General features: G+C 35.7%; 1 protein-coding gene across 1 annotated transcript in view; it reads left to right on the top strand.

Annotated features, from left to right (window-relative positions):
• The first annotated feature begins 3,933 nt into the window (after positions 1–3,933).
• tspan11 (tetraspanin 11) overlaps positions 3,934–19,972 on the top strand; it is a 31,884-nt gene continuing 15,845 nt past the window's right edge. The window contains exons 1-3 of the mRNA XM_059325459.1: positions 3,934–4,073; positions 8,904–9,011; positions 13,140–13,331. Coding sequence (XP_059181442.1) covers positions 8,925–9,011; positions 13,140–13,331 — 279 coding nt within the window. The 5' untranslated portion in view covers positions 3,934–4,073; positions 8,904–8,924. The remainder of the gene's footprint in view (positions 4,074–8,903; positions 9,012–13,139; positions 13,332–19,972) is intronic.

Below are 19,972 nucleotides of genomic sequence, written 5' to 3'. Positions count from 1 at the left end.
TCAGCCAAAACAGTATTTTTTACAGTTTTGTTTTTTGAAACATACATTACTCCACTGTAAAATACACTGTAATATGTATTTAATGTAATATATATACAAGCCACCACTGAAATTTTTGCATTTATCTTTCGTAAAAAAAAATATTTTTCTCACTGTCAAATGTAGTAAACACCATATCTCTAACAAAAATATACTGTAATATTTAATGGTAAAATATTTCATTTATGCAGCATTTATAAAGTATTTTCTTGTCAATTATATGGCAAAACAGCGTTTCTTTTGATGGAAAAATCTTTTATTTATACAGTAAAAAAATCAATAAAATGGCAATCTCAAATGTAAAATCAACAGTGCTAATATCTTTTTACCGTAATATTTTAAAAAGTCGCACCGTATTTATTACGGTAAAATTCTGGCAACCACAGCTGCCGGTTTTTTACCGTAAAAACAACATGATTTTTTTTTACAGTGCAGGGCATAGAAATGAGCTGGCTCTTGTGGAAACCACATTTCTGTTTGTTCTACCATGTGTAACCAAGGTTATAATAGTTTTGGATTTTTCATTAGTTTTAGTTTTAATTTCGTTGTGAATTTTTGTTTTCAAATTCAGTTAGTTTTAGTTAGTTTTTAGAGTGAGTTTTCTAGTTTTAGTTTAGTTTTTATTTTTTGAAAAAACTTAGTTTTAGTTTAGTTTTTATTAGTTTTAGTGTTAGTTTTAGTTTTTTTGTAATGGGCTATGTGTTGGGTGCCAGATTCAAAGTGGTCATAATAAATTTTGCCTTTATTTCCTTTGGTTTATTCATCTCAGCCCCAATAAGGTTATTAACTGTTTTGAATTTGGGTTCTAGTGTAGACATCCAAGTCTCAGTAAACATATTTACCATGTGTTGCATGTTCCAATAGAAACACTGAATTATGAATGAAAAAAGTTGACAAAAACGAAAACTAAGGACATTTTCACTATAATTTTAGTTAGTTTGAGTTAGTTTTGTAACCACACAATACAGTTTCAGTTAGTTATCGTTTTTTTAAAAACTCTTGTTTTTATTTTTATTTCAGTTAACGAAAATGTTTTTTCAATTCCAGTTTTCATTATTTCGTTAGTTTTCGTTAACTATAATAACCTTGTGTGTAACCTATGCAAATGTGAGAAAATGGAAACTGAACAGGCTCCAAATTCCTATCCATATAACGGTGATATTCTGTGTCCTTTTCATGTTCTGGTTGGGTGATGTTTACTCAGGAAAATTCGACCTAATGGATGACATCCTCCGCTAAGTAATGTTGTTTTGGTAGACTGATTGACGCCGGTCCAGGTGACCACTACCGAGTTCCTTCCCCTGCAGCCTCCATCTACTCCTAATAGCTTGCACCATTATTGAATTACAGAGGTGGAAAAAGAGGTAAATACATAGTGAAGAGTCTGTTTTGGTCCAAGAGGAAGTCTCGCTGTGATGAAGAATCATGATTATATTTTAAAAAAGGGGACAGACAACAGGTCTTTCAGTTACTTAATTTAGAAGATATCATTTTATGAGCTTTTATGCCATTAAAATACAGTTATGAGTTATTTAAAAAAAATGTTTGGTGTATTTGCTTCTCCTTGCCTTTATTTTGCTTTCACAAATCATTTTCTCGTATAGTCTATATATAAGTCTTTTGGCTGTTGCATTTTTATGGGTTGAATGAAAAAGCAAACATGTCTGGACAATCAAAACAATGTTGATCAGATCACTGCTGAAATACCAAATTATCCTCTCCTCCTTTGGGCTCACAGAGTCGCTGTGTTCTGTCAATTTGTAGAATTCTTTACACCAGTAGTTCTCAACCTTTTTGAGTCGCGACCCCCAATTTAACATGCATGTTTGTCCGCGACCCCCCCTCACTGAACAGAATCTCACACGCACAGTTCAGATCACCCAAAAAAGAAACAAAATGACCAAAAAAGGAAACAAAATGACCAAAAAAAGACACAAAATGACCAAAAAAGACACAAAATGACCAAAAAAAGACAAATTGACCAAAAAAGACACAAAATGACCCCAAAAAGAAACAAAATTACCAAAAAAGACACAAAATAAGCAAAAAAAGGAAACAAAATTACCAAAAAAGACACAAATTGACCACAAAATGACCAAAAAAAGACACAAAATGACCAAAAAAAGACACAAAATGACCAAAAAAAGACACAAAATGACTAAAAAAGAAACACAAAATGACCAAAAAAAGACATTAAGTGACCAAAAAGACTAAAACACATGAACACTTTAACACAGTGGAGACAGAGCTGACTTCCAAAATGATTTGGTGACACCCAGAAATCATCTTGCGACCCCATTTGGGGTCCCGACCCCAAGGTTGAGAACAGCTGCTTTACACAATGAAGAGCAATTTGAAAATGAATGGTTGACTGGAATTCATAATGAAATGTATCCAAGTCAACTATACATGTATTAATAAACATTCATTGACGTACAAACTAGCCTTGCAAAAAAAGCCTGCACACAATGTTTCTTTCTTTTTTTTTTTTTTTTTTCAGTCGTCTGTGCTTTTCTCCCCCTCTTTATCTTTATTTACTCATGTATACCTCATTGAGAAATTCTTCTGGGGGTATGTGGTTACAGTGTAACCAAGGCTATGTTGTTACTGGCACGGTGGTATTCAGCCTATCTTGTGTTTAAGGGTAGCAACTCCATTTCCTTCTCTGTCACTCCACATTGTGACCCTTTCCACAGGTTCACACCGTGCTGCCTTCAAGGACAATCAGAAATATGAAAATAATCCTACAATAAAAGTCAATGAACAAGTTTTTTTTTTGTGTGTTTTCAGCATTTTACTGCATTATTTGCCTAATAATCTTATATCTTATATATGTAATACACTTAATATAAAAGTAGCCCCCACTAGTTTTGACACATATTTTTATACATCCACAAAATATATCTCAATGCATATATTTTGCTCTACATGAATTTACCGTGTGTCTGTGTGAGAGAGAGAGTGAGTGAGAAGAGTGTTTATATTGTAAATTGTTTGGGTGTACAATTGAAATGGTACTCACTGTATGTCGCTGTTAATATTTATTGTGATTTTGAACGCAGATAGTGGCAAAATCTGGTACAAAACATCTCTTATATTTGTATGGCATTAATATGTAGCCTGCATGGTCCCTGATAAAGACTTTTAACAAAAAAGTATAGTTTTTGTCTAATATAGTCTATAGCAGCTATTCTCAACCTTGGGGTCCCGACCCCAATTGGGGTCGCGAGGTGATTTCTGGGGGTCGCCAAATAATTTTGGAAGTCAGCTCTGTCTCCACTGTGTTAAAGTGTTCATGTGTTTTAGTGTTTTTGGTAATTTAATGTCTTTTTTTGGTCATTTTGTGTTTTTTTTTTAGTCATTTTGTGTCTTTTTTTGGTCATTTTGTGCCTTTTTTAAGTCATTTTGGTGTCTTTTTTTTTGGTCATTTTGTGGGGTTTTTTTTAGTCATTTTGTGTCTTTTTTTGGTCATTTTGTGGGGTTTTGTAGTCATTTTTTGTCTTTTTTGGTCATTTTGTGCCTTTTTGGGGTCATTTTGTGTTTTTTTTAGTCATTTTGTGTCCTTTTTTTGTCATTTTGTGTGTTTTTTTTTAGACATTTTGTGCCTTTTTTTTGGTCATTTTGTGCCTTTTCTAAGTCATTTTGTGCCTTATTTTGGTAATTTTGTGCATTTTTTAAGTCAATTTGTGTCTTTTTTTGGTCATTTTGTGCATTTTTTGTATGATCTGAACTGTGCCTGTGAGATTGTGTTCAGTGAGCGGGGGTCGCGGACAACATGCATGCTAAATTGGGGGTCGCGACTCAAAAAGGTTGAAAACTACTGCTCTATATAAGTGTTAAAGTGTAAAAGTCCTGTATCAACCCCAAAAATACGAGCTGCACGCAAAGGCAGCATCCACACAAGCCTGCTGTCGGACGCCCTGAAAGCAACAAGCTTGTCTGGACAAAACGCTCACTGCTGCAGTGCCGTACACTGTGATTTAACGGAAATTGCAACAAAACGAGGCTGTTTATCCAGTCTTAACGTTGGCGTGGTGAGTATATTCTTGTCTGTGATACGGAAACGTTATTTTATCGGTGTAACTGCAAGGTAATTTGGTTAAACTTTGCCCTGCGCATCAACGACGCAGGTGAATGTTTTTTTTCTTCAGGATGCTCGGAAATCTGCACCCCATCCTGAAAAGGGGAGGCAGGAAAGTTTGTCCTAAACCGCAAAGGACGTTTATTCTCTTGATTTATGGGCTTTGCATGACGCTGAAGGACACCTGCAGTGGTCAAAGTCCGAAATATTCGAGGCAGGGCATTTCTTTCCTCGTAAAAAAAACGTATTAGTAGGTAACAGAGTGCCAGTGAACGCATCTGGACGGGCAACGTGTGCTATAGTGCTATAAAAACACTAACCACATTCACACGAAGTCCATGTTTATACGACTGACTGTAACAGTAAATAAAAAAAAAATGGCATAACACTTCTCAGGCAGTATAAAAGGAACCAGTGGCGGTTCTACACAGGGGCCTCCAGGGGCCCCTGCCCCTGTGAAGAAGCCCTTGGCCCCTGCTGTGGCCCCTGTGTCAAATTAATAATAAAATGATCAATTTATAACGACGAACTACGGAACAATTCTCCCCTTTTTTTTGTGCAAACAATATCTCATTGTGCACAAAAGGAACCCAGAATGTGTACATTGTATAATAGTTTAATTGTGCAATTAAAGCTTGTGTATATATAAAAAAGATCATTCTCACTATACTGCACTTTCAAAATAAAAAAAAGTAATTGTGCACAAAAATTAGAAATGTCATTGTCGTGCAAAAATAATTATTATTGGTAAGTCCCATTGTTTCAATCAGTGTATTTGTATCTTCCAAATATACTGAAATGAGATTTTTAAATGAGCTAAAATAAAGGTTTTGGATGCTTAAATATAATGTTTGTCGTTTTTTAATGGGCCCCTCTGATCAAACACTGGGCCCTGCTTGGCCCCCACAGTAAAACTGGTCTAGAACCGCCACTGACAGTATTACTTTAACAGCATGTTTGTTTTCTAAGCGACGGATTAAACGTTTTGTGGGGACATTTGTTTCGCGTATTAACATTTAAAGTATTCGAGCTAAATGCGGTTACAGGTGAGGACTGGGGAGGGGAAAGTCTAACATATGACATTTCTTGATCATTTCACTCAAAAATGATTTAACAAAGGATGGCTATTGGCATAGTAATAACACTGTGTGTAAATTATGTAACTTAAGAGAAATAAATGACTTAGGCAATTTTTTGAACATGCCTTTGTGACTTAAGCAAGATATGGTGACACTTTATTTTGAAGGTGTCTACATAAGAGTGACACAAGCCTGTCAGAAACATGACATGACAAGTATCATGAGCATTAATGTTACTTCAGAGTGTCATTAATGTTCATGACACATCCCATGTCATGTTTATGATACGCTCATGTCACTCTTATGCAGACACCTTCAAAATAAAGTGTGTCTAGTCACAAAGGCATGTTCAAAAAAATTGCCTAAATCACATTTTATTTGGACTTAGGCATAATAAATCCATTTAAGTCACAAACTTGACATAGGCCATTATCTTAAAAGGGTAAAATCACATGATCTGATAATAATAATAATAATAATAATAATCTGATCTGATCAACTGAGGATGTAGGAGATTTTACCATAGGTGGCTATGAGGAGATGATTTAGGCAAAAAACAACAACAATTTTGACAAAAAATTACTTAGCCGATTATTTAGTAGTGTGACAACATCAAGTTTGTGTTAGTGTGAAGTTCTGAATGACATATTTACGTATCAGTTAGTTGCATACATTTATTTTCTGCAGTAGTTAGTCAAACTAAAACATTTCCCCTCACTTACCTATAGAGATAGCGTAGTTGTGTGTGCCAAGCTCTGATATAAAACCATCCCTGAGGTTTCTGCTGTCGTCCCATTACAATAGTAGTGAGTGACATTTATTTTGGGCCTCTCACAGCGTTGACAAATTAAATCCAGCAGTAAGGTGACTTTCAAGAAAAGGGTGATCCAACTGTCTAAAACCAATAAATCATTTTCTCCTTTTTACGTTCATTGCAGATGCAATATCTCAAAATATGGACAAATTAAATTAAAAAAAATTAATGTTCTGCATGGAGAGTTGCCAGTAGAGTGATTTTTCATTTTTTTTTTGAACAGAAACATTTTTATTAACAAGAAAAATGCAACATGTAAAAATTTTACAGAACCACAGGTTAAATATTTATAATAAAAAACAGTTGTGGAAAAAGAAACTGCAACTATGATAACAAGCTTCAGGTCTGAGGTAGTGCAAAAAATAAATAAATAAAATACAATAAACAATAACAATTAGAACAATATATATATATATATATTTTTTGGAAATACGTTTTATTGTTGTTGGTTTTTTTTTTTACAATTTTATCCCACAGAGATGAAAAATACAGAACGTATGTATATTACTTCAATTACTACATCTCCAAAAATGTACAAGTGTAGTTTATATCAAATATATTGATACAGCGAGTTCCCTATTCCCATTTAGGTAATGGGAAAGCAAAACAGAAGCAAACACAACAACAAAAGCAACCTAACTAATAAAGATATATATATAAATAAAATTAAATGAATCATTTTTCTTTTTGATAAGTTAAATTATCCAACTCTTTTAATAAGGCCACAACCATTTCCTCCCTGCCAGATACAACCCACCCGGTCTGTTTTAGACCATCTGGTGTATGACCCTGCACCATTTCCTTTGGTGCTATTTACTGAAGGATAATGTGTAGATCAATTTTATGAGTCTAAGTGCTTCCCACCTTATGGCCTTTTATTTACAGAACTGTGCTCAACTCAGTGATTCAAAGGTTTATGGACTGTTCAGTGTCATGAATAATTAAAAGATGTGGTTTGTGGTAGGGGTGGGCAATATGGCCCTAAAAGAATATCACGATATTTCAGGCTACTTTTGCGATAACGATATTCTTGACGATATTACGAAATACTTAAAAAGATATAGAAAATATGTTTTTTTTTAGTCTAACAGTTGCCAAATAAAAAAAAATGTATGAGAAAATAATAAAAATAACCATTTAGGGGTCCCGGGGGCATATTTTAATGACATTTTGTAAAGGAAAATAAAGGTTCTTGTATGTTTTATTTAAGGCGTCTTATTTTGACAGTCTTCTTGTAAGTTCTGTGGTGGATTCTGTCAACACACCGTGCTCTTATTTTGAAAGCTGCATGTGTTTTGCGACAGAGAGTAAGTAGCTTTTTGTGATTAAAACAACTTTCATTGGTAGCTAATATTAACCTTACGCCACTACATCAAGAAGTAGGAATGTTGCCAATATCACAATATGAATTTTTATTTAACCATGAAAAAAAAAAACCGATATTATCGTGAACGATACGATATGGCACACCCCTAGTTTGTGGATATTACAACAGATGATATTTTGAGCTTGAATGCAGCATTACTTAACAACTAGTAAGCTGCAGAGCTACAACAAGTCGTCAACTAATTGATTAATCAAATGACAGAAAATGATTGCAAACTTATTTGATAATCAAATGAATTTGCATGCAGAAATGGTTGGAAAAGTCTTTTTTTTGGCATCTCAAACATGTTTTATCTCAATTAAACAGAGTATTGGGTTTAAGACTGTGAATCAATATATTTTAAATATCTGACCTTGGACTTTGAGTAGCTCCAATGTGCATTTTCCACTATTTTCTGACATTTTATAGACAAAACAATGAATTGATTAAAGCTACAGTTAGATAAAATCAAGATTCTATTACTGTTTTGCCTATTTCTCATCTTAGATGTTTTCAGAAGCATATTTTATTGTACTGTTTAGCTGTAAAATGAGAAAGTTTGTGACCCAGCCGCTGTTTTTGAAAATAGTTGAGCAAATGTTCTTAGCAGTAACACTGTAATTTCCCAGCTTGGGATAAATAAAGTATATCTATCTATCTATCTATCTATCTAGAGCAACGATCTACTTCCAACTGTAGCCTTAATTGTGCAAATAAGCGGAAAATTAATCGATAATAAAATATAATGTTAAATTGCAGCCCTAGAAGAACATACCCTAATGTAGAACTAAATAATTAACATTTAACAGAAGGGTTTTTAAAGGTATTTAAATATATATTTATAGGTTGCAGTATACTGACAGAAATGCAAATAAGCTTGTTAAAATGATTTTCAGTCATACTCAAATATCCTTTGAGATTGTTACCTGATACTGTGTGAAAACAACACATGAGTGATTGTATTTAGTAGATTATTGACTTGGGAAAGCATGCAAGCTGTGAATGCTGAGAAAGGAACTTGATGTTGCATTTGTTATGATATTTGAGAGGCAGCTATATCCCTGTCGTAAAAAAAAAATCCTTCTGTTTACTCTCACTGTCTGTGGCTCACATTTCATGCAGAGCTGTAAAACAACAATAAGCTGAATCTTGACATGGGGATGTTTATTTTGCCTGACTTGCCTCAGAGAAAGACTATGGCATTTGGGATGCAGTAGAAAACTAAAGTTATATCAGAAGGAAAGAAACTCAATTATATCCTGAGTGTACATTTGATGTTATATGAGGAATATACAGTCCCTAAAACACTGTTTTGTTAAGAATACTTTGTGACCAACCAGTTTATCAATTTGTTTAGGAGTCACAGTTACTTGGCATTTCACTTAAGTCTGTAGAACACAATTTATAGTCTGTGACATCTTGCAGCGCCACAATACTTGATTCAGGATGGTATTGTGAGACAAGCTGCACAACATTGAAATGCTGATTTAGAATTTGAATGTTTGAATTTTTATGCACTTGCAGAATTGAAGCGGAGGAAGGAAGATGTCGGCGGTTTATAAAGACGACCAGGAGGACTGGCTGACAGTGTGTCTCAAGTACCTGCTGTTTGTTTTCAACTTCCTCTTCTGGGTAAGTGAGAGCTGTGAACTTGCAATGTGGTGCCCAAACGGCATTAAATAAGCTTTGGATTCAACCTCTTTTGGCAGCCGTTGCATTGCGGTAACAGCGACAAGTCTCAGAGTTACTGTAAATATCATAAATCATATTTTTAAAATGGAAACAGTGACATAGATTAGAGCTAAATTCCTCTGGAGATGTTTAGTGTACGGGCAATCATAATAATGCGCTATTGTTGCGCCCTCTGAAGAGGGAAATGTAAATGAAAAGGACAGGACACGATTGAATCCTTTTGCCAGCTTCATTACAAGTGAAGCGTTGAGCGGCAAAGGCTCCCTCCTCAGGCATGCAGGCAAAACCAATCAATCACCGAAAAAAACACATCCTCCCAACATCACTGTGCACTGTTATGAAGCTTTAAAGTTTAAACCATTGAACATGTATTTTAACGCATTTTACTCAACCCTTAAACCATGAACGCATATTTTTAATACCTTAAATGAATTATTAAGTTTTTAACCCTTTTTTAATATAATTTTACCAAACATATTTATTCTATTTATTCTATGTCTATGTCTTTAACCACACATGAAATCATACTATCACACTATAAGCCCTTGTAAAAATGCTTCAATATTCGTTTAGGAGCCATGTAGACACAGGGAGAGGAATAAGCAGAGTTCTGAGTCTGAAAAGGCTGAGCTATGGACTTGGCCCAAAGTGAGTCATAGATTATTTAGGGCTTGTCAGCGTACGAAGGGGAACAGTGTGTCAGACCTGCTCTCTGGCAGCACACTTTATGATCCTGCAATCCACTGCTAAAAGTGTTCGCTCTTACAGCTTCTGTACTGAGAGTCTGGGGTCACTGGAAACATTTTCAGTCAAGGCAAAGAGGATATTGTGTGTTCAGAGAGGGAGACAGATCTGTGTGTGGGAGAGGTTAAAGAAAAAAGAGGGGTCAAGCTTCACCATTATAGGTAGGTCTGGGTGTCTGGACTGAAATAACTCTCCACCAAGGAATTAGACACTTCTCCAGTCAAACTATACCTGGATTTCATCCTTTTTTGAACCCAGATTTGTATAGAAAATGCACATTTTGTATGTTTTTTCTTGCAGCCAACCACCGCAAGCATTCTTTGATTAGAATGTGTGTTGGCCCACTGCTGCAGCAGCTACCATCCATTCACTCTGTGGTGTGGTGAAGACAAGATTGGTGTTGGCAGCTCAGCATGTAATATGTTTGTGTATAAATCATTTAGATGAGGAGTGGTGGCGGCATTTTGCAGAACTAAATGCTTCCATTCACATATTAGGTTTTGAATGAAGAAGACAAATAAAGGGTATCGAATGAAATGGGAAATAAAGGTATCAATTTATGAGGTACTCCATTGGTATTAGTATCACTTTAAGGCAGGGGTGTCAAACTCAAATACACAATGGGCCAAAATTTAAAACTTGAATAAAATCGCGGGCCAACATTGAACAAATAAACCTTTTAATATATACCAAACATGTTTTGCTTTAACATTAAATATGGAACCAGCAACGCTTATAAACATACAATATATAACTAAATAGTGCAGACATGCAAAATCAAATTTCAAATAAAAAACACTTTCAATGTCATTAATTTATTAAATAATAAATAAATAAAAATCGTATGCCTCTTTTCTATTTGCATCCTTCTGATTTAAATATCAAAATAAACTTTTTCAACAGGTTAATAAGTTCTGCCTTTCTTTTCGACATTCTTGGGAAGGGGTAGCTGGGGGACAGCTCTAGCTTGAGGTTGCTATGACGACTGTCACAGAGGAGCGTTTCTGGGTCCTGTCCTGATTGACGCGCCAAAACAACAGCAGGGCATTGTGGGATTTGTAGTATTAGCTGTAAATGTTGCGTATAATACCGGCGGGTCAGCTTTTATAGTACAATAATAATATAATAATTTGGTATTGCCTCGCGATAAAATTACTCCTTGGGCCACAGGCTCTCCTCTACACATTTCCTCAAATTACTTTTTATAGACTTTTTGTCCATCAGTGAACCATGATTATAACAAGCCTCAGTCTTTGGGGCAGTACATCTTTTGTCAGGACATTGCTGGCTTTTCATCTCCTCATTTTTTTTTTCCTATATCACTCTTGCTATATCGAATCTATCCACTTTGATACGGACACAGAGGATTGCATTTATTCATCCCAACCAAATAGGATTTTTTAGGGATTTGTATTCAGTAAGTGGTTTTGATTTCATTAAAATGCTATGACTTTTCTATGCCAAGCCTGTCCATCGCAGTTTAAGACATTTTATTTAGTTTTGTTAACGCTGCAGCCCCCCGTTTAAAACATTTTTAAAAGTTTGTGCATTTAGTATAATTCAATTGAACTTGCATATCTTACTAGTTTAAAAAAGTCCTAAATATGCTACAGTTTGGGAAGAGTCCTCTCCCTCGGGCCATTGTTTATCCAAGTGGTACTTCTTTGTTGGGCATATGTTGCTGTGAGGATCTTGCTTTTGACGGAAATGGAATGGGAGGATGAAGGGGAAACTCTTGAGGCATTTCCTCTCCGTCCGCCTTTGAAACTGATGAGAGGAACAGATCTGGGACGCCACCCTGGGCCTGTTATCCAGGACTGTTTGTAAGGAAGTGGTCATTAATGCCCTGACTTGACCTTTGAAGTCCAACCTTTCTTTTTTTTGTCATTTACTTTTTATTGGTTTTTGAAATGAACAAACAAACAATCAACATGAAGACCTATAGACAAATACAAAAAATATCAAAGAAAAAGTAAAGTAAAAGTGTACAAATGGGGATTGGAAAACACCCAAAAATAAATGAATAAATAAAATAAAATAAAATAAAAAGGGGAAAGTATTCTGATCGTCCAATCTGAGATTACCTGAAATCCGGTTTTATGGTAGAGACATATGTAATCCATTTTTGCCAATTTTCAATAAATACCTCTTTTTGTGTTTTTTTTTGTTTTTTTTTTGTAATTTACTTTTTATTGGTTTTTGAAATGAACAAACAAACAATCAACATGAAGACCTATAGACAAATACAAAAAATATCAAAGAAAAAAGTAAAAGTGTACAAAAGGGGATTGGAAAAAACCCAAAAATAAATGAATAAATAAAATAAAAAGGGGAAAGTATTCTGATCGTCCAATCTGAGATTACCTGAAATCCGGTTTTAAGGTAGAGACATATGTAATCCATTTTTGCCAATTTTCAATAAATACCTCTTTTTGTGTTCTTAAATTGAAAGTAATTATTTCACAACACAAATTGACACAAATTTACCAAAAATACATGTAAAAATGACCAAACAATCAAAAAATAGATGCAAAAATGAACAAAATAGATGCAAAAATGAACAAAAAATGACACAAAAATGAATAGCCTGTATTTATTTATTAATTAATTAATAACACGTCTTTATTGTGTGGGGGGAAAAAATGTAATTGTGTCATTATCAGACCGCCATTACATTTTTCATCTGGCGCACCCCCTAGCAGCAGCTCACGCACCCCCAGGGGTCCACGCACCACACTTTGGGAATCCCTGCTCTAGATCCACTTAATATAACAAATTGAAACAAAAAGTTATTTTTGTTGAAAACACAGTCTCTAGAATTTGATGTACGCTCAACCAAAATGGGATAAAGTCCAACCTTTCTAATGACTTGTTCTTTCTGGCCTCCTCTCACTGTTTCTATTTCCTATATTTTCTTATGCCCCTGAATGCAACACCATGAGAGGACAGTGGCACACTGGTGTTACATTTTGTGACTCATCTGAAGCATTGAACTCACTTCCTATTTGTCACTTCCTGCCCTGTAAAGTTCTGTACTTTTTTCCCTTTTATTCCTTTAGGAGTTATTTGATGTGACACACTCTTTGTTTTTCAAAAATATTTCCTGTCTCTGTTCAAGTCACCCATATCTCCCCTTTCTCCATTTGTATGACTCATACCTTTCCACCATGCTTTTACTGTGCCTTGATCATGTCCTTTTCATCTTTTTTTTCCTTTCCTGAAAGCTCTTGCTGCATCCATATCCGTGTTGCAGTATCTCTTTCTTTATCTTTATATTCTAATATCATTTTCACCCCACCACCTCCTCTCTCCCTTCTCTTCCAGGTGGGTGGAGCAGCTGTTTTGGGCGTAGGAGTCTGGACGCTGGTGGAGAAGAGTGACTACTTGAGTCTGCTGGCTTCCAGCACTTTTGCTGTCTCAGCATATATCCTGATCCTGGCCGGCAGCCTGGTGGTGGTTACGGGCTTCTTGGGCTGCTGCGCTGTCATCCGGGAACAGAAAAGCTGTCTGTCCACGGTGAGACACGAGACCCTTTTAGGGAGTTTAGACTGGAGGTGCTGTCCATATTATAAAGGTAGATATAATATGTATGTGATCATTTGTGCAATACTTCTTTGTTAACCCTCTATGGCAGTAGTTCTCAACCTTTTCGAGTCGCGACCCCCAATTTAACATGCATGTTGTCCACGACCCCCACTCACTGAACAGAATCTCACACGCACAGTTCAAATCACCCAGAAAAGAAACAAAATGACCAAAAAAGACACAAAATGACAAAAAAAGACACAAAATGACCAAAAAAGACACAAAATGATCAAAAAAAGACACAAAATGACCCCAAAAAGAAACAAAATTACCAAAAAGACACAAAATGACTAAAAAAAAGACACAAAATGATCAAAAAAAGACACAAAATGACCAAAAAAGACACAAAATGACCAAAAAAGACACAAAATGACTAAAAAAGACACAAAATGACCAAAAAAGACACAAATTGACCAAAAAAGACACAAAATGACCCCAAAAAGAAACAAAATTACCAAAAAGACACAAAATGACTAAAAAAAAAGACACAAAATGATCAAAAAAAGACACAAAATGATCAAAAAAAGACACAAAATGACCAAAAAAGACACAAAATGACCAAAAAAGACACAAATTGACCAAAAAAGACACAAAATGACCCCAAAAAGAAACAAAATTACCAAAAAGACACAAAATGACAAAAAAAAAGACACAAAATGACCAAAAAAGACACAAAATGACTAAAAAAGACACAAAATGACCAAAAAAGACACAAAATGACTAAAAAAGACACAAAATGACCAAAAAAGACACAAATTGACCAAAAAAGACACAAAATGACCCCAAAAAGAAACAAAATTACCAAAAAGACACAAAATGACTAAAAAAAAAGACACAAAATGATCAAAAAAAGACACAAAATGATTAAAAAAAGACACAAAATGACCAAAAAAGACACAAAATGACCAAAAAAGACACAAATTGACCAAAAAAGACACAAAATGACCCCAAAAAGAAACAAAATTACCAAAAAGACACAAAATGACAAAAAAAAAGACACAAAATGACCAAAAAAGACACAAAATGACTAAAAAAGACACAAAATGACCAAAAAAGACACAAAATGACTAAAAAAGACACAAAATGACCAAAAAAGACACAAATTGACCAAAAAAGACACAAAATGACCCCAAAAAGAAACAAAATTACCAAAAAGACACAAAATGATCAAAAAAAGACACAAAATGACCAAAAAAAGACACAAAATGACAAAAAAAGACACAAAATGACCAAAAAAGACACAAAATGACCAAAAAAGACACAAATTGACCAAAAAAGACACAAAATGACCCCAAAAAGAAACAAAATTACCAAAAAGACACAAAATGACTAAAAAAAAAAGACACAAAATGATCAAAAAAAGACACAAAATGACCAAAAAAAGACACAAAATGACCAAAAAATACACAAAATGACAAAAAAAAAAGACATTAAGTGACCAAAAAGACTAAAACACATTAATACATGAACACTTTAACACAGTGACACAGAGACAGGGCTGACTTCCAAAATGATTTGGCGACCCCCAGAAATCCTCTCGCGACCCCAATTGGGGTCCCGACCCCAAGGTTGAGAACCGCTGCTCTATGGTACAGTGTTGCCCTCAGGCAACATACCAATTTTTGGCCTGTCACATTTCTACAATGCATGTTTTTGAGTGATGCGATACTTTAAAAAAGAGGGAAGAGTATAGGGAACCAATAGCAATGCTTTAATTTGTCACATGATCTCCAGGAGGCCATATTGAAACCCTATTTTGCAGACTTTTCCAAAGGAAAAAGCTTTGCCATTTTGCACCACAAAAAATCACTCAAATTGTAATTTGCTGGCCCTTTTAAAAAGAAATCAAAAATTAATTAAATAATGGAAACTTGTTTTTAAATTTAAAATGTTTTGTATTGTACCCTGTTGAAGCGTGACTGACTCTTTAAGACATGTTTATTAAATATATAGTGTTCAAATTATATATAAGTTATGTTAAAAAACACAAACAAACACTTTTTCAATTATTGTGCACCGTTATGGTACGTTTTCCTACGGGCAACAAACCCCAAAAACTTTCACGAAAAAAATACAAATTATAAAATTTCTTCAAATTATGTTTATTTTGTCTATTTTAAGACGAAAAAACACTCACACATTTTTTCCTTACTGGTATCAAAATGCGTACCTTAGAGGGTTAAAATACAATCTTTTTTGGATATGTAGTGTATTTTCTGCTACAGATTTACATTACTCTAATACTAAAAGTTCTGCTGTGTTAACCCATTAAGGCCTAAAGCGCCTGGAAAAAAAATGCCTGGAAAACCTATGGGCGATTTTCAAATGACCCCCTAAAACCTGAAGTTTTTCTGGAAATTCAACACCTACTAAATAATAGATTTTTCAGCCTCTGTAGCAGATAAAAAATGAAATTCAAAAAGTATTTGAGAGCTTATATATGTGGCTTTCATACGAAGTTGAGTTTATTTGTCCAAACCTTCAATAAAGTTTTTAAAAAAATCAACAAACTCAGCAAATGTTACATTTGACTGAATAAAAAATCCTATGCATAATACTAATACATGCCCATTAGCAAGATGCAAACATGATATGACCATTGGAAGAACAAGACATAGTTCTCATTAGCCTACTGTAATAAAAAAAAAAAAATCAATATAATAATAATAATAAATGATAATATAATATGATAAGATAATATAATATATTAATATATTATTAATAATATTATTATTATCTCCAGATGGCCACAAATCTGTCTGTTCTTTGGTGAAAATATGTCGTCTAAAAACATATTCCTCATCCATAAATGCCGGTCGATTGGTTCGAGGGTTCAAAGTCGGATCAGCAATAAAATCATCGGTGCTGTTTTAATCAGATCTCTTCCGTCTCTTCCTGCTGAGCTCCTCCGCTATAGTCGTCTTCCTCCATGATTTAAAGTTCTGGAAAAGTCCCATGTTGCATTGCGACACTCCCGCATGTATTCTGATCATGATTCTGATGCATTTCATTGGCCAAGAGACCGAAAATAGGTGGAAAAAAATACAAATACTACAAAATGACATATCCGCTGTCCCGGCCTTAATGGTAGAGTGACGCAACAGCGCTCCTGGTTTTAATGGTAGAAATGTGGTAATGCTTTCCCGGCGTCAATGGGTTAAAAGGCCTCTGTATGAACCTTTGTTCAGAACAGCCAGAGTCTTCTGGTAGAAACTGGTTCCAACCGGTATAATGACCTAGCCTGGCTAACACCAGACCAAATCTCATTGGAGATTAGGTCTGGACACGTTCAATGTATTTCTCCGTAGAGGAGGCGTGGTTTACGATCCTCCAGAGCCGTTTATTGGGCGCTTAGAATGTCTATCAAAGCGTCTGTAGGTAGCTCTTAGCCAATCAGATCAGTTATACCAGATGACGTAGCAGAGCAACAGAGATGGATGTTTGTTGTGTGTGTCTGTGAGAGAGTGTTGCTTGCTGCTTTGCTTCTCCAGTTCTCGCTTTCTGCAAGATTATTTATTTTCACGCTTTATTCCCCCTCATGTCATTCTGCCACACACATCCACTGATTTTATGGGCAACAAGCTGCTGCGGGCCTCTCGGCGGCTCCGCTGTCCCCCGATTCGGAGCGAGATCACGCACAACGAGCCGCAGAGACCGCCCGTGCGGCGCTAATAGCCCCACTACCGGTGATCTCGCTACCAGCTGGGGGACAGTGGAGCTACCGAGAGACCTTTCGCCTTTCAACTTTCGCTCTAAACTATTTAAAACACCATCTACAGCTAAAGAGAGTTTCGCGTCTGCAGCAGCCATGTTGGATCCGGAAAACTACAAGCTTCCAAGTGCCGAGTAGTACACGTCATCGTCTCACCGTCCCTCCCCGCTCTGTGATTGGATCCCTAAAACAGGGCTACGATCTCTCTCTAGTTTCCAGACTGCCTGGAGGTTCGAAATTAAATTTGAGCGCGCAAGGCAGTCTGGGTATACCCAGGCTAATAATGACCATTAATATCTGGGAATTGTCAGCCAGTAAAGGCATTGGAACTTGAATATAAACAGGTATAGGTTGTATCCTTTTAAGGTTAAAAAGTAGGCTTAGCAGCGTGCTCGTCTCTGGGAAAACGTACACATGCATGGGCTGGAACATTTGAATTAAATGATCTTACACACAGACAGAGAGTCAGATGAACTGAGGGCTTCATTGGACTTGGGACACCTTTTTTCAGCAGCCTCAAATTGACAAAGTTTTGTCTCCGCTGTGTTTAGGCGGAGACATTTTTTTGTTCTGATTGATTGACAATAAAGAAAACTAAAAGGAACTTCGACTTGGTTTTTAATCCACTCTTCTCACTCAGAGGGGTGGTCAATTTTACACCATAATTTCCTTACAAAAATAGCACATTTTCTTTGCCTTTTCAGGCGACAATTTCCAGACATGTCATTATAAATACAAAGAGGGTCATTTCTGCTGAGAAGCCCTAAGTTCAGCCAACAGTCCCTTTTAAAATCCCCTTGAGTTATTAGCTGCACTGTAACTGAACCGTGGCCAGCCACAGTGGACTGCAGTTTTACTGGGTAGCTTCATTTGTGTAAGAGTGAAGCTAAATTAATTCCACTGCGCCTTGGTCAAAAGCAATTTGGAGTCTGAATCATCATATCGTCCTGTCCTCTGGCAGATAGGACTTAAATTAATATCAGAACATATTATTAATATATATACCTGCAATGATGAATGAAACCTCATCACCATAATCATCACCGGTCTTTTATGCTCACGATTAATACGGATTAGTTGACCGTCTGTGACGTGGGTGCTCACACTGAGTGTAAGCACTAAACCCTGGTCTGTTTCGTACGTTTGACAAGTCGAATAAATTACTTTATCTGACTCTACTATGAATGTTAAATAAGAAGAATCAAAGAAAATTATGGCGCAGCAGATGGTTGGAAGATTCAGTCAATGTGATGTAGAGCAGTAGTTCTCAACCTTTTTGAGTCGCGACCCCCAATTTAACATGCATGTTGTCCGTGACCCCCACTCACTGAACACAATCTCACACGCAAAGTTCAGATCACCCAAAAAAGAAACAAAATGACCACAAAAAGACACAAATTGACCAAAAAAGACACTAAATGACCAATAAAAGACACAAATGACCAAAAAAGACACAGAATGACCAAAAAAAGAAAAAAAATGACCAAATAAAGACACAAAATGACTAAAAAAAGACACAAATTGACCAAAAAAAGACACAAAATGACTAAAAAAAGACACAAATTGACCAAAAAAAGACTCAAATTGACCAAAAAAAAGACACAAAATGACCAAAAAAAGACACGAAATGACCAAGAAAGACACAAATTGACCACAAAGTTATTAAAAAAAGACACAAAATGACTATAAAAAGACACAAATTGACCAAAAAAAGGAAACAAAATGATAAAAAAAAGACACAAAATTACGAAAAAGACTAAAACACATGAACACTTTAACACAGTGGAGACAGAGCTGACTTCCAAAATGATTTGCCGACCCCCAGAAATCATCTCGCGACCCCAACTGGGGTCCCGACCCCAAGGTTGAGAATAGCTGATGTAGAGAAGCTCAGTTTTATATCACTGCAGTCTCAAGACTACAGTTTTAGCCACAGCATGCAAAATATTACTCAAATAATATTATGTTGTCTGAGATCGTTAATTATTCAGCCTGAACAGTAAACAGTCTGCCAGCCTTAGAGAAAGTGAATGGAAGTTTTAAATGATGCCAAATGCAATGACACTATCTCTCAATTCCATAATATGTATTTACGCTGAATAATCTACTATATACGGTTATGTATAGTACACGTATTGTAGTTCGTCTAGAAGAAATAAATACTGCTCTTTGTACGATCATGATGCACAATGTGTGACAACATGCGTCAATCACACTGCAACCTTGGAACGCTACAGCTTCTCTTTTTCTACACTGCACGCTGGGACAACAATCAAGCACACAGTCATCCGGCAGATTTATGATGCATCCTGGCAGCTTTTAGTATGCTGAATTTTTTTATCACTTTTCCAGTGTGACCAGACTGGCTAAACAGACTTACTATATGCAATAGTATGGAGTAGGGATACAGGAAGATGTAAAACAAACTACCACTTATGGACTGAAGGGGTCTTCATAATAACACCACTTATGGTACACTGCAAAAAAGCCAACTTGTATTTTTTGGCCTCAAACAGTGATTTAAGTTGGTAAAACTTGGAAATATAAATGATTGACATTTAGGGCAATAATGTAAGTTAGCACAACAAAGGAAGCCAGTTGTCTGCTCAAAAACAAGTTTGTGAGTTGTTGTTACTTATATCTTTAAGTTGGGGTTCACAACAAGAAACAATAGTTCTGATAACTCTTATTTCTTTGTTGGGAAATGCGGGAAAGCGGTGAAATTCGGTCATTAGCGAAAGCTAGCGGCTAACTGGTGCTAGCGGCTAACTGATGCTAGCGGCTAACTGATGCTAGCGGCGCTGCTTGTTACAGCTACAAGAGTAGCCATTAGCATATCAATGCTAACTCAAAATTGTGG

Source organism: Centropristis striata, chromosome 22 (genome assembly GCF_030273125.1).
Source record: "Centropristis striata isolate RG_2023a ecotype Rhode Island chromosome 22, C.striata_1.0, whole genome shotgun sequence".
In the NCBI taxonomy this organism is placed as follows: domain Eukaryota; kingdom Metazoa; phylum Chordata; class Actinopteri; order Perciformes; family Serranidae; genus Centropristis; species Centropristis striata.
The sequence above is the reverse complement of the archived record's forward strand: the minus strand, read 5'-3'. Positions and strand labels throughout refer to the sequence as shown.